The 15,033-nt window shown below is 37.4% G+C and overlaps 1 protein-coding gene across 2 annotated transcripts in view; it reads left to right on the top strand.

Annotated features, from left to right (window-relative positions):
• The first annotated feature begins 4,420 nt into the window (after positions 1–4,420).
• Dbt (dihydrolipoamide branched chain transacylase E2) overlaps positions 4,421–15,033 on the top strand; it is a 43,538-nt gene continuing 32,925 nt past the window's right edge. For both annotated transcript variants that reach the window (XM_078026817.1, XM_005339685.5), the window contains exons 1-2: positions 4,421–4,563; positions 13,221–13,344. In XM_078026817.1, coding sequence (XP_077882943.1) covers positions 4,513–4,563; positions 13,221–13,344 — 175 coding nt within the window. In that variant the 5' untranslated portion in view covers positions 4,421–4,512. The remainder of the gene's footprint in view (positions 4,564–13,220; positions 13,345–15,033) is intronic.

Genomic DNA, 15,033 nt, shown 5'->3' with positions numbered 1-15,033 from the left:
TTGTTCTTGCTGGGTCTTTTGGTCACAGCATCAAAAATTCTGACTAAAATACTTGTAATCCTAGCGGCTTAGGAGGCTGAGGCAGGAGAATGGTGATTTCAAAGCCAGCCTCAGCAACTCACTGAGACCCTGTCTCTAAAATGTAAAAAAGGGCTGGGGATGTGGCTCAGTGGTTAAGTGCTCCTGAGTCAATTCCCAGTACAAAAAAACAAACAAAAAAAAAAACAAAAAAAAAACAAACCCATGACACGTATAAAAGAAGATGAAGCCATAAAGATTTCAACAAATCCAAAGAAATTAGGTTTACACTCATATTCCATACCAAAATGGCAATTACATTAGAAATCAATTTTTAAAAAGACAATTGAGAGACTGGGGTATACTGGGTGGTAGAGCACTTGTCTAGTTGTGTGAAGACCTGGGTATGATCCCCAGCACTACACAAATAAATAAATAATAAAAATATATAAATAAGAATTAAAACAACAACCAAAAGACACATATGTTTGGAGATTTATAAACATCTAAATCATTATGGATAAAATAAGAAATGTTAATAGAAAATTTTGTTTTTTTGGTTTGGTGTTGGGGATTGAATCCAGGGAAGGCTTTAACAGTAAAACGTTAGGCACCTTCCTTTCAAAATCATTAACATAAGAATGCCCACAATGTTGTCAAAAAAATCAGATCAAGTTAGAATTTTAAGTTTATTGTGCATAAGTGCTGGAAAACTTCAAATAAAAAAATAGCATGAAGTCTCAGTTTTACAGCAGTTGCAGCATAATTTATAGTGCTCCTACCTGAATGAAGAAGAAAAATCAACAAGAAAACAAGAAGAAAAAAATGCATACACAATACAAGGAAAATGGGCTAAAATTATGAATAGGCATTTTAAAAATTGTTAATAAACATTAAAACATTCTCAGGCTTATTATTAATTAGAGAAATTAATACCATTATATCATCTTGTAATTACTAAACTGGGGGAAATGTTTAAATCTAGGTCTGACAATACCAAAGGAGGAACAATGGATTCTCCCTTACACAGCAACTAGACATGTTTTATATAATCACCTTGCAAAACAACCTAGTGTTATCTAGGGTAAAGTTGAAGATAAGCATAACTTTGCTTTAGATTTTGGTCTTTTTAAAAAATATTTATTTATTTATATTTTAGTTTTCGGCAGACACAACATCTTTGTTTGTATGTGGTGCTGAGGATCGAACCTGGGCCTCACGCATGCCAGGCAAGCGTGCTACCGCTTGAGCCACATCCCCAGCCCCAAGATTTTGGTCTTAATAATCAAAGTGTTGTTGATTAACCAAGAGCATTTGTATACCTGAAGTTTATTAGAGATGCAGACTCTCAGTCCCTAATTAAAATATTCTATTGAATTAGAATATGTACTTTAATAAGATCTTCAATTGATATAAATGTTCATTAAAGTCTGAGGTGCACTGTCCTAGAGAAACTCTTGAACATGCATGGGATAAATAATAATTTTCATAGAAACACGGATATGTAGGAGAAAAATGGGGAACAACAGAAATTTGCACTGATTGGAAAGTGGATAAATGTGGTATTGTCATCAAAACTAGTTGTAGAAAAGTACATGCAGTCTGATTCCATTTTTATGAGACTTGAAAACAAGCGAAAGTAAACAATACACTATTAGGGATCCATATATGTGTATGTGGTAAATTCTAAAGAGAACAATGGGATGATAAGCACAGTTCAGGAAAAGGGTTAGGAGGATACGGAGAGAGGAGTAAGGAAAGAATCCAAACAATGATTTTCACCTGCATGAGAAAGGTTCTATTTCTTAAACTGAATAGTGGGTTGAAGGATTTCTGTTATATTATTACATGTGACTTATCTATACATTATAGTATTCTTTTGTTTGCATCTAATCAAACATGATAGCTTTATTAAGATATGCTTAATATACTAAAATTCATCTGTTTAAGTGTGCAATTAATTTTTAGTAGATTTATAGTTATGCAACTGTTGCCACAATCTGATAATAGGAAATTTCCACCACCAAAACCAAAATCAAAACAAAAAAACCCCAAAACTCTCTTGCCTTTTTGTAGTCCCTACTCATTCCCATTCCCATCCCCAGGTGAACCAATTATCTAATACAATAAGATTAGTTAATAATACTAATATAATAAAACTGATCTGTGTTCTGTCTCTGTAAATTAATCTTCTTTGAATGTTTCATTTTAATTAATTGCTTGTGGAAATATGGAGCCACTTTGGAAGACAGCTTGGCAATTCTTTTTTTTTTTTTTTTAAGAATTTAACCTTTATTTTTTATGTGGTGCCAAGGATCAAACCCAGTGCCTCACCTGTGCTAGGCAAGCACTCTATCACTGAGCTACTGAACATTTCATTTTAATTAGAATCATATAATACATATGTGACTTTAGTGTCTGGATTCTTTTACTTAAGGTAATATTTTTGTGGTTCAGCCATGTTACAGCATATATCCATACTTCAGTCATTAAGGATTCATAGTATTCCTTTATATGGCATACCACATTTTGTTTATTCACTCTCCTACTGATGGACATTTGTGTCATTTCTAGTTTTGGGCTATTATGTTATTATGATTTTTTTTTACAAGTCTGTGGACACATTTTAATTTCTCTTCGTTAGATATATAGAAATGGAATTGGTGGGTCATAATTGACTTTGTTTTAACCCAAAATAAGAATGGGGTCTTAAATTCTTTTGAGCTCAAGTAAAAGGATTAACTAGTCAATAGGTAGAATATCTCTTGATGCTGGAAGATAAGAACACATATACCAAGAAAGCAGTAGTCCATGGAGGTAAAAGATGATAAAAGGAAGAAGTAAATTAGTTATTTTCTGAGAAGGAACAGTTAAAGGGAAAGTTAAGAGGAAGAACATTGTATAGTGACCCTGGGAAGAAAAATAATTTACTTCAAAGGTATAACTTCTACTTTTTATGCAAACTCATATATGTGGGATTATTAAATATATTAAAAATGCCTATAAAATTTTCGATGGTCTGAGTTTGGTTGTGCATGCATGTAATCTATGGAGGCTGAGGCAGGAGGATCACAAGTTGGAGGCCAGTATCAGCAATTTTTTTTAAAATAGAAAGAATTGGGATATAGCTCAGTGATAGAGCACCTGGGGTTCAATTCCCAGTATCCCCAAAAAATGCAAATGGGAAAGTTTTAAAAAAATATGTTTTTTTGACTATCAAAAATTTTCTGAGAAAGGTAATAATTTATATTTCTTGTTACAGTAGCTATATGTGTGTGTAAAATACACTGAAAGGCAATGACCCCCACCCTCAGTGTAATATTAATATTACCCTCAGGGTAATATTAAACAGGGTTATATTAAAAAATATTAAATTAATATTAAATATTGTGAAATGTCTAGAGTTTTGTACCATTACCACTAACCTTCAGTGTTGAGGATTTACAATGTTGTCTTTGATTTGCATTTTTCCCTCTATAGTTCCTTAGACATTTGTGTGGATTTTAATTTTCATGTAAGAGGCAAGTACAAATGTCATCCTGGACATTTTTAGAAGTTGTTTTCCTAGTAAATTTGAGGGTGATGCTTATTGAAGAAAACTCTGATCTTTTCTTTACCATTTCCACTTGACCTGAATTTGGCATTTTTTCAAGAGGCAAATAAGTCAAGATTAAATGTGGGTGACATATACTGCCTATGCTGGGCTGCTGTCTCTAACAGCATTTTGTAAGAAGGAACGATAATGACGATGACATGTTTATTTTAGAGGTTGAGTAAACTTGCTCATCTTTTATGAGGAAACAAAACACCCTGAGAAGCCAGTTTCAGAATTTCAGTAATCAAGAACACTCAATGAAAGTAGGAAACACTAGTCAGTCCCAGGAGCAGTGGTGCAGGCCTGTAATCCCAGCAACTTGACTTGGGAGGCTGGGGCAGAAAAACAGCAAGTTTGAGGTCAGTCTCCTCAATATAGCAAGACCGTCTCAAAAATTAACAAGAGCATCAACAAGGCATTGGAAAGTGTTCCAGTAGGGACTTGTGAAGGAAGTCGTGGTACAGAGTCTTGCTACTAAGTATAGAAATGTTCCCTTTTTCTGTAATCATAAGAGTTAAATTCACCACCAAGAATCGTACTTTCCTGCTCATCCCTCGGGTCTTTGACTTTTCCCGTGTGACTGCCCTTCTTCGTGTGCCCTCACCACCGTTTCCCCCATGACAGCATGAACTGGTGCACTAGTACTTACACACAGTACCTAGCCAGACTCTGCCTCCGGAATTAAATTTGCGCCGCCCTCCTCCCTAGTTCCCTGGGGCAGGCTCTAGGCACCCAGCGGGTCCGGCTCGGCCCCACCCCTCTCCCGGGTTGGCTGCGGGGCGACCGGCTGGCTCCTCCGCTCGGGATTGGCTGCTCCGGGGAGGCGCGTCTCCCACCTCGGGATAGGTCGCCGGCGGAGGCGTCTATCCCGGGCGGTGCTAGGGCATTTCCGGACTAAGATGGCTGCAGTGCGAGTACTGAGAACCTGGAGCCGCGGTGCTGGGCGGCTGGTAAGCAAGTGGGGGGACCTGAGGCCGGGAAGGAGTGACTCGTTCCGAGGCATCTGGGCCTGGCGTGTTACATTCTCCCGCGATAGCCACACGGACCGGGCACGTGTGGTGGACAGGTGGAGGGACGCATGCCAGGGGAGGCAGAAAAGGTGGCGAGGCGACAGGTCTGGAAACCCACTACCTCCCTTTACGTGAACGAGCTTCTACCGCGATTCGGTCGTCCTCCTATTTTGTCTACTGAAGCCCAGCTACCCTTTCATCTGCTGCCATTTCCTTAAGCACTTTCTAGGTGCTAAGCATTAAGATAGGCGCTGGGGATGCAGAGATTTTTTTTTTTCATTTAGAGTTTATTGAACATCCATGGAGTGCCAGACACCGTAGTGAGATCCCCGACGTCGGGAAATTTACCGGTTAAGCAAAGAGCATCACCACAGAGTCTTTACCCTTCCGGAACTGAGAGTCTTGAAATTCACTCTCTTCGCTCCTATCGCACACCACTTCTCCTGCTAAAGACTCTCTTTAGCAGACCTTTAACAGCAGGCACTGACACATCCTAGTAATGATACTGTTTTACCCTATTTGCGCAACTGTTTTCTTTTTGAGCTCCTGTTTCCTGCAGCGATCGACTCATGATCTTACAAAATCGAATTTAAGAGTCTGCTGTGAACCAGGTACTCTTCTCAACACTGGGGATGCAAATAAGTCAGGCAACACCTTTCCTCCCAGAGATTGCAACTTTGTGGTGAAGAACAGAGAGGGAGACAGATGTAGAACCTAAGCAACTATAAATTGTTATAAGAAAGGCGGTGATGGCAAATGCATGAAGTTACAGGGGCACACAGGAGTGGATATTTTTAGAGTACTTGGGCATCAGAGAGGAGTCCCTACCAAATACTGAATAACACAACATAAGTAGAAGATAACCAGGAGAAGAATGCTCTTAGCAGCACCTAGTAGGTGGTGGCAGCCCTTCTTTTGAGAGCTTTCCATTCCTCCTACATCATTGGCCATTTTGTTCCAATCTCTTTCCCCCACCCAGCTTTTAAATACAATTATGTGCTACATAATGACGTTTTGCAGTCCATATATGGACTGCATATATGACAGTGGAGTGCACGTACAAATGTGTAACCACAAATCCCACCATTATGTACAACTATAATGCACCAATAAAAAAATGTGGAAAAAAAAATAAAACCAAGAAGGGGTGACATCAGGCAATGGTGTTAGGATCATTGGATAACCATATGCAAAATGAATGAGGTTGAACACTTACCTCATACCACATTGTAAAAATTAAGTCAAAATGAATCAAGGAGCTGAGTGTGGTGGCTCCCTCCTATAGTCCCAGTAACTTGGGTGGCTGAGGCAGGAGGATTATGAGTTCATAGCCAGCCTCAGGAATTTAGCAAGGCCCTATGCAACTTACCAAGACCCTGCCTCAAAATAAAAATTAAAAAGGACTGGAGATGAGTCTCAGTGGTTGAGCACCTCTGAGTTCCATTCTGGTACCAAAAAAGGAAAAAAAAATCAAGGCCTAAATGTAAAAGCTAATACTATAAGACTCTTAGAAGAAAATGTAGAGGTTAATAATCATGACTATAGATGTGGGGGATATATCTTAGATATGATACCATAAGCATGAGCAGCAGGAGAAAAAGTAGATCAGTTGGATTTATCAAAATTTAAACCTTTGCACTTCAAAAGACATCATTAAAAAAGACAACCCATAGGCATGGGGTTGTGGCTCAGAGGTAGAGCACTCGCCAAGCATGTGTGAGCCTCAGCACCACATAAAAATAAAATAAAGGTATTATGTCCACCTATAACTAAAAAATAAATGTTTTTTAAAAAGACTACAAAATGGGAAAAAAATATATATATATACACAAATCATTTACCTGATAGGCCTTATCCCATATGCATGGAATGTATAAAGAACTGTCACAACTCAATAATTTAAAAAAAAATCTAACTTAAAAAGTAAAATAAAAAAATAAAATATATATATATAAAATACATATATATGAGCTGAAAATTTTCTATTGGCTTGTGTTTTTACTATACTTTCTCTATGTTCACTGATGCATTGAGAAACACAAATACCTTTGTGTTACAGTTGCCTGCAATATTTAGTACAGTCACATACTTTACAAATTTGTAGCATAAGAGATATAGGCTATTTACTGGTAAGCCATTTGGTTTTGTATAAGAATACTTTAAGATGATCCCACAGAAGAGATCACCTAATCGGCATTTCTCAGAACATGTACCTGTCATCAAGTGATTAGGACTCTTGATGTTTTGTTTCCTTTTTTATAATGGGGATTGAAACTAGAGGTGCTTTACTGATTGAGCTACATTCCCTAGCCCTGTTTATGTTTAATTTTGAGACAGGGTCTCACTCAATTGCTAGGGCAGTCCTTGAATTTGCAGTCCTCCTGCATCAGCCTCTCAAGTTCCTGGGATTACAGGCATGTACCACCATGCCTTGCTGACTTTTGGTGTTTCTGAGGGCTTTAAGTTTGGCCCTCTGCACTTTTCTCACTTCCTAGTTAACTCATCTACTTTGGATTTAGTTACCATCTATGTTGGTGATTCCTAAAGTTCTTCAATCTTCCCGTCATGTATACTGAAGACCCAAATCATTGTCCAAGAAATTTTCATTTGCATGTATATGAGGTGTTTGTCAAGTGCAGATAATAAAAACCCAACAATCAAGCAGGAAATTAAGTATCTGAGTATATAGAGCATCCTAAAATTAGAGGTCAGCTGACACTGATAAAGTGGTCCAGCATCAGCAGAGTTCAGCAGTTCATTTGACTTTTCCTTCAGGATCACAAGAGAACTGCTACAATCCTGCCTCCTGCCCCTGCTCCCTACTCACCCCAGTACTGGGGATTGAATCCAGGGACATTCTACCACTGAGATACTTCCCAAGCCCTTTCCTAATTTTTATTTTGAGACAGGGTCTTAAGTTGCTGAGGCTGGCCTCTAACTTGCAATCCTCTTGCCTCAGCCTCCTCAGTAGCTGGAATTACCGGTGTATACCACTGTACCCAGCATACAACTTCTTACTCAGAATTCAAGACAGGAAAGAGAAAGAATTGGTACCAGGGCGACTGACTAGAACCATGTTACATGGCCATATTAGCACAACAGTGGAAAAGCTAGCTTTTAGTCATCTCATGCGTGCCATAATATCTTAGACACATCAAACTTGAGGCTGTAGAACAAAACCCTCAAACCTGTTTCTCATCTTTCTAGCCTGTAACTCTCACTGAAGAAATCTGGTCACTATTCTCTGCCCCACCTGTACTGCAGGTGTCCTGGTCCTAACTAACTGGACATTTTTGCCTCTGATCTGTGCCTTTCCAATCTGTTCTCCAAAGTTGTAGCCAGGGTGATCTTATCAAGTAAGGCACATATTTGGTAATGTTATTTTCTTATTTAAGACTGTCCTCAACAAAATGTCCAAAATTCAGATGACTGAAGAAATGTATGATCTGGATCTTTTTAATTGCTAAGGCTTCATTCCTTATTAAAAATCTACCCATCCTGCCAGGCATGGTGGCACACGCCTATAATCCCAGCAGTTCGGGAGGCTAAGGCAGGAGGATCGTGAGTTCAAAGCCAGTCTCAGCAATGGTGAGGCGGTAGGCAACTCAGTGAGACCCTGTCTCTAAATAAAATACAAAATAGGGCTGGGGATGTGGCCCAGTGGTTGAGTGCCCCTGAGTTCAATCCCCATACCAAAAATAAATAAAAATCTACCCATTTCCTTGCCAGGTGCAGTGGCACACACTTGTAATCTCTGGAGGTTGAGGCAGGAGGGTCAAAAATTGGAGACCAGCCTTAGCAACTTAGTGAAACTCTATCTCAAAATGAAAATAAAAAGAGCTAGGGATCTGACTCAATGGTAAAGCACCTCCAGGTTTAGTCTCTAGTGCCAAAAAAAAAAAAAAAAAGCCAAACTCTGACACTTCCCCCACCTTCGTGCACACTAAGAATGCTATTAAACTACTTGAGTTAATTGGACACACCTCTGTTTCAGACCTTTGTACATGTATTCCCTCTGATTTACAAAGACTCTTGCCTTAATCCCCATGGCTTTATCTGCAACACGCTTCATCTACTGAGTTACTCCTTCTCATCTCTCTGGGTCTTGCTTCAACATTATTTTCTCCAGCTAGGCTCCCTTCCTTTGAGTTCCTTTAACATACTCTATTTCCTCCATTGTAGCACTGTTAGTACCTGTTTGTCTTTATCTTTCACTCTACACTTCATAAGGGAAATAATTATTTCCAAGTGCCTAGCCCATTGTAAATACTCATAAATCAATATTTGTTGAAGGACTCAGTAAAGAACAGTTATTGCTCTTAATGTTTTATAAAAAGTTGTAAGCAACAAGAGCTCTAATCACCCATAATAAATTATCCAGATGCAGGTGGTCTTATCATATCATGTTTCACATTTTCCCAGGACATCATGCCTTTGACTCTTAATTACCTTAGCCATGTTATATTGGATTTTCCTATGATGTCTGCTTCCTGTGGAACAGAAAAAGTAACTTGAATGTAGGGACTACTTACTGTGCCCTACTTAGTTTCGAGTTGCATAGTCCAACACAGTGTCTTACTTTGGGTATGTTCAACAGTTGCCTATTGAGGTATTATTTATTTCCTTACTATGATAATTTGCTAAACCTTTTCATCTCCTTCTGTTTTTGAATTTTAGTTGTAGGTGTGGAATTATTAATAATTACCTTGAGTTAGTAGGTATAAACTGGATTGCCTCAGGCAAGTTGGGACAAATAGTCTCTAGAGAGTGAGATGTACTGAAGCAATGTCGATAGGTGAATTAAAAATTGCCTTCACTGGAGACTGAAATGGAGCAAACTAATTTCCATGCATGTGTGCTGATGTTAAAATGAACCCAACTATTTTTTTTAAATAGAATGCACTAATAAAAGCATATAAAATAATAAAAAAAGAATTGCCTTAAATATAAAATATATAAAACTGGTAAGGTGTATAAGCATGCCCTTTTATTTTTTTCAGGATAGGGAATACTGTATTGTTTTTGCTTTAAAAACATGTTATTATGAAACATTTCAAACACGTGCCAAAGTGAAAAGGATAATGCAGTGATTTCAGTAAGTTCATCTCTCAGCTTCAACCACAATCAGCCTTGTTCAGTCTCTTTTCCACCAAGTATGTTTAACTCCTCATTTCACAGAGTTTCAGAAAAGTCTCAAGAATAGAACCAGGAACATTCATAAACCCTCTGCCTTGGTCCCTCGATGCTGATGGATTGTTTTCTTCCTCCCTTGTCTTGTTTCTCCTTTCCCCCTCTATCTACCAATCAATCTGTTACTATTTTGCTTCGAAATGATTTAATGTGCATTTCCAATGTCACCTCAGCATAATCATCAAGAAATTGATGTTGATGTAGCACTGCTAGCCTCAATTTTGCCTATTGTGTGAGTCATGAGCTTTATATTAAATTTAAACAAATCTGGTTCAGGATAGCATGTTGCACCTAATTGTCATCTCCCTTCAAATTTCTTGAATCTCAGTTGTTCATTGACTTTCAAGGCATATGCTTAATGTACTCGTCTATTCTAGTGGGGGAAAATGTCTTCTCTAGCTTGAAAAATATTTTTTTTCCTCTTTTCTGTGCCTTTTAGTCCATCTATCCAGCAATTTCACAAATACTTTTGGTATTTTTATGGTGCTGGGGATGGAACCCAGGGTCTTTTGCATGCTAGAAAGTGCTCTACCTCGGAGCTACAACCTTAGCCTTAGACTTCTTTTCATATTCATTCAGTAGCTATTAATCACATAATGTCTGTGCACTTTTGTTGCATGTTTTTCCCCCACTATTAATCACTTCAGTCAGGAGTCTTGTTTCATGTCTCAGATACTATGATAGTTTCTTGAACCATTCTCTCTAGGCTTTACCTGTTATGAGCTATTTAATAAACTATTCCTACATTAATTTCCTAATCCTTTTTCTTCAGTAGCCCATGATACATAAGTTCAAACTTTTATCCTGACATTTACAGTTACCAACATTTTGGTCCTTGAGCTATCCTCTGCTTTCTTTTTATGAATTTGATCAAGCTACTCGCTGCCCCAGCAGACATGCTAGGCAAATTGCTGCTGTTTATGCTGTTGCCTCTGCCATAAAATTGCCTTTCTGCTGTTTTATTATCTATACTTATTATGCCATGCCCAACTTAAATCTTCCTTCAAGAATCCTTCCCACATTAAGCTAATCTAGAAAGGAAAAAAAATCTACATATTAATAAATAAACAACACTTGATTGCCTATAACTTCTTTTTTTTTTTTTTAAGAGAGAGAGAGAGAGAATTTTAATATTTATTTTTTAGTTTTCGGCGGACACAACATCTTTGTTTGTATGTGGTGCTGAGGATCTAACCCGGGCTGCACACATGCCAGGAGAGTGCGCTACCGCTTGAGGCACATCCCCAGCCCCTATAACTTCTTATTATAAAAACTTAAGGGCTGGGAATGTGGCTCAAGTGGTAGCGCGCTTGCCTGGCATGCGTGCGACCCGGGTTCGATCCTCAGCACCACATACCAACAAAGATGTTGTGTCTGCCGAGAACTAAAAAATAAATATTAAAATTAAAAAAAAAAAAAACTTAAGACAGATTCAAGGCCAGCTTCATCAACTTAATGAAACACGGACTCAAAAATAGAAAGGATTGGTGAAGTAGTGGGTGGTAAACTGTCCCTGAGTTCATTCCCCAGTACCGAAAAAAGAGAGAGAGAGAGAGCGCGCATACATGCTTTTATGGGGGCAGGGAGGTAATTCCAGCAACTTGGGAAGCTGAGGCAGGAGGATCGAAAGTTCAAGACCAACCTCAGCAACTTAGCAAGGCCCCAGGCAACTTAGTGAGACCCTATCTCAAAATAAGAAATAAAAAGGCTGTGGATATAGCCCAGTGGTTGAGCATCCCTGGGTTAAATCCGTGCTAACACACATACACACACACAAATTTAAAGTCATGTTAAAGTAAACATTATATATTAGTGATGCTTTCATATTTATAATTAAGAATCTTATTTATTTTTATGAAAAATACTATAAAATAAAAAATTAGGTTTAAAGAAACAATACATTTAAATTCATAAATGATTTTTTACTTTGATTTCCAAGTTGTTACTGATTTCTGAAAGCAAAGAAAAACAAGTATAATTTTAAATCATTCTTAAAACAAGTATAATTTCAAATCATGCATCTCTACTTTAAAAAGCTCATCCAAAACCCACCAATCTTTATTATATCTACATTTTTTTCTGTAATGTTAAGGAAAGATAAAGCCTAACTAAAATAATTGAAATCAGTAGGTTAAAACTCAGCAGCCACCATGCTTGGCAATATGCCTTTTTCTTATTTCCCATGGAAATAGGACTTCAGCTTTTTTCTGAGTGGAGATTTTGGTATAATAATGAAGTAAAGTTTGCCTCTTGGTCACTGTACTGGTTCCTTAGGTAGGATGGGTTGTAGAACATTATTTCTGGGAGAAGAAACTTTAAGGAGATTTATTAGAAACAACTTTATATTAGGGCTCAGGAAAAAAATAGGAGACAGTCTGCATCCTGCTTTCTCAGGCTGCCCTTGCTAACATGATAACTTAAGCATGCCTACAAGCTGATGTGTTTCTTTTTTCTTTTTTTTCTTTTTTTTGTTAGCTACACATGACATTACAATGATCTTGGCAATTCATACATTTGAATCGGGGTATAATTTCTCATTTTTCTGATTATACAAATTGCAGAATCACATTGGTCATAGAGTCACCTATATACATACAGCAATCATAATGCCTATTCTATTCTGCTGCCTTTCCTATCCCCCCTTCCACGCCATTCCCCTCCCATCACTTCTCTCTATCCAATCTAATGTGACACACTTTTTTTTTCTTTTTCCTCACAACATCATATATGTGTTCTGTATAACGAGGAGGGTCTCCTTCCATCTTCCGTGCAACTCCCCTTCTCCCTCCTTTTCCCCTCTGATGTGTTTATATAGAATATATTAGGGTTTTTTTGGTTTTGTTTAGAATATATTGTTAACATTTCTTTAAGGAATTTGGGGAAAATCAGAAATATATGAATAAATCTAATTCTGAGGATATAATATTACTAAACAAAAGAATAACAAAATGTTTTTTTTATACTAGAGTTTTGAGTTCTTTTGATTTCTTGGACAAAAGTACTTAAGAAAATAAGCACTCTTGCCAGGCATGGTGGTACTTGGCTGTAATCTCAATAGCTTAGAAGGCTGAGGCAGAAGGATCGAGAGTTCAAAGCCAGCCTCAGCAATTTAGCGAGAGGGCAAATCAGTGAGAACCGATCTTTAAATAAAATACAAAAAAGAGCTGGGGAATATGGCTTAGTGGTTAAGTAGGGCCCCTAAATTTAATCCCCAGTACCAAAAATAAAAGAAAGTAACCACTTTCATAAACTTTATTGTCCCTGTTGCTAATTTTCTGGTTTCTGTCTAGATGTAAATCATAATGATGGTTCTGCTTTTTAAAATAGAATTGAAATTCAGTATATACTTTGATTAGGCATTAAGATAATTAATAAACACTTTTTTGTTGTTGTTTTCTCATTTGTAGATTTGTGTTCGCTATTTTCAAACATGTAGTAATGTTCATGTTTTGAAGCCAAAATGTGTGTGTTTCTTTGGCTATCCTTCATTCAAGTATAGTCATCCACATCAATTGCTGAAAACAACTGCTGGTAAGTATGACCTCAATGTAGCTAATATATAAAATAATGCTAAATAATTCACCAGTATTTTTTTCTTTTTAACTTTTCTTTTTTTAGTAATTGAAGTTTTTTTTTTTTTTTTTTTTACCATAGTAAAAAAGAATTAAGACCATATTTCTAGCCTGGCTGTCCCCACATCTTTTCATTTTCTTTTTTCTCTCCTCACCTCCATGCTTGCCTTTATGCGCTGTGTCTTCCTAATTTGGGAATTGGTTGGTTGGGACTATTGAGGCTTTATCATCTGACTCATCTAAGTGCAGTAGTTAGCACTGACATTGATTGACCTTCTCAATCAAGCTATCTTCTAATAGAGGCATCTTAATATCTGTGTGTGTGTGTGTGTGTGTGTGTCTGTCTCTCTCTCTCTCTCTCTCTCTCTCTCTCTCTCTCTCTCTCTCTGGAATTGAACCCAAGTCCTTGTGCATGCGAGCCAAACACTCTATCAACTGAGCTATATCCCCAACCCCTGTGTCTTTTATACACACTGTAATATTGTTTTTTGGACAAATACTTAATTTGTTGTGCTATGTTATGTCATGGTGTGGTGAAATCTGCATGACATACTCCTAAGTAGAAAGTTCCCTAGCTTTTGGCATTTACTTTCCTTTTCCCCAACTTTTTCTACCTTCTGTAAAGACATTGAGGACTTAAATATTAGATTTGGCAAGGGCACAAGAACTTTGTTGATGTTCTATTGATAACCCTGACAAAGAATTCCTGACATTTTATTATATAATTAAACTTTTGATAGATAAATTGAGCCTTAGTGTAGTGAAAAATAGGGGAATTCAGACTGGGGTCAGAGCTCAGTGGTAGAGCACTTGCCTGACATGTGTGAAGCACAGGATTTGAGTCTCAGCACCGCATGTAAATAAATAAAGATCCACTAACAACTAAAAAAATTTAAAAATAGGAGAATTCCAGGCAGACCCCACTCTTCCATGCTTTTTATATGTCATCTTACACCATGACATATAAGACATGTAAGACATACAAAGCATGTAAACCTTACCTCCACCACTTTTTTTTGTTAAAATATGTATACATATATATTTTTTAATAGTACTAGAGGTTGAACCCAGAAACTCACACATACTAGGCAAACACTCTACTAATGAGCTACTTACCCAGCTCAGATTTCTGTTGTTTTAAGTTGATCTTTTTTCATTACTTCCAGACAAAGCAGAGGTCATTGAAGCAGAAATTCCAGCTTCCTACTCTAGCCTCTAAACACTTATCTTGAGCTTTGCATTCCTCAATCCACCAATTCCAGGCTGTATCTCCTGGTTTATCATTTACTAACTGTGTAACTTATAATAAGTTATGTAATTTTTCTCAATGTCATCATCTGGAAAATGGGAGTAATCCAAGTATTTAATTCATAGTATTGTTGTGGGAATTCATTTATTCAACAACAGGTATTGCTAATCACCTGCTGTGTGCCAAGGCTGCTCTAGGTGGACATATCAGTAAACTAAACAAAGATTCTTATACTTGGATGATTAAATACATTTAAAAATGTAAAGAATTTGGTACCTATTTTCTCTTGATACTCATTCTCTCTCTTTTTTCCTTTTGAGATGGGTCTTGTTATATTGAGTAGCTGATCTCAAACTCTTGGTCTCAACTTACACTTCTGCTTTGACTTCTCAAGTGGCC

Source organism: Ictidomys tridecemlineatus, chromosome 11 (genome assembly GCF_052094955.1).
Source record: "Ictidomys tridecemlineatus isolate mIctTri1 chromosome 11, mIctTri1.hap1, whole genome shotgun sequence".
In the NCBI taxonomy this organism is placed as follows: domain Eukaryota; kingdom Metazoa; phylum Chordata; class Mammalia; order Rodentia; family Sciuridae; genus Ictidomys; species Ictidomys tridecemlineatus.
Note: the sequence above shows the minus strand (reverse complement) of the source record. Positions and strands in the feature narration are given on the sequence as shown.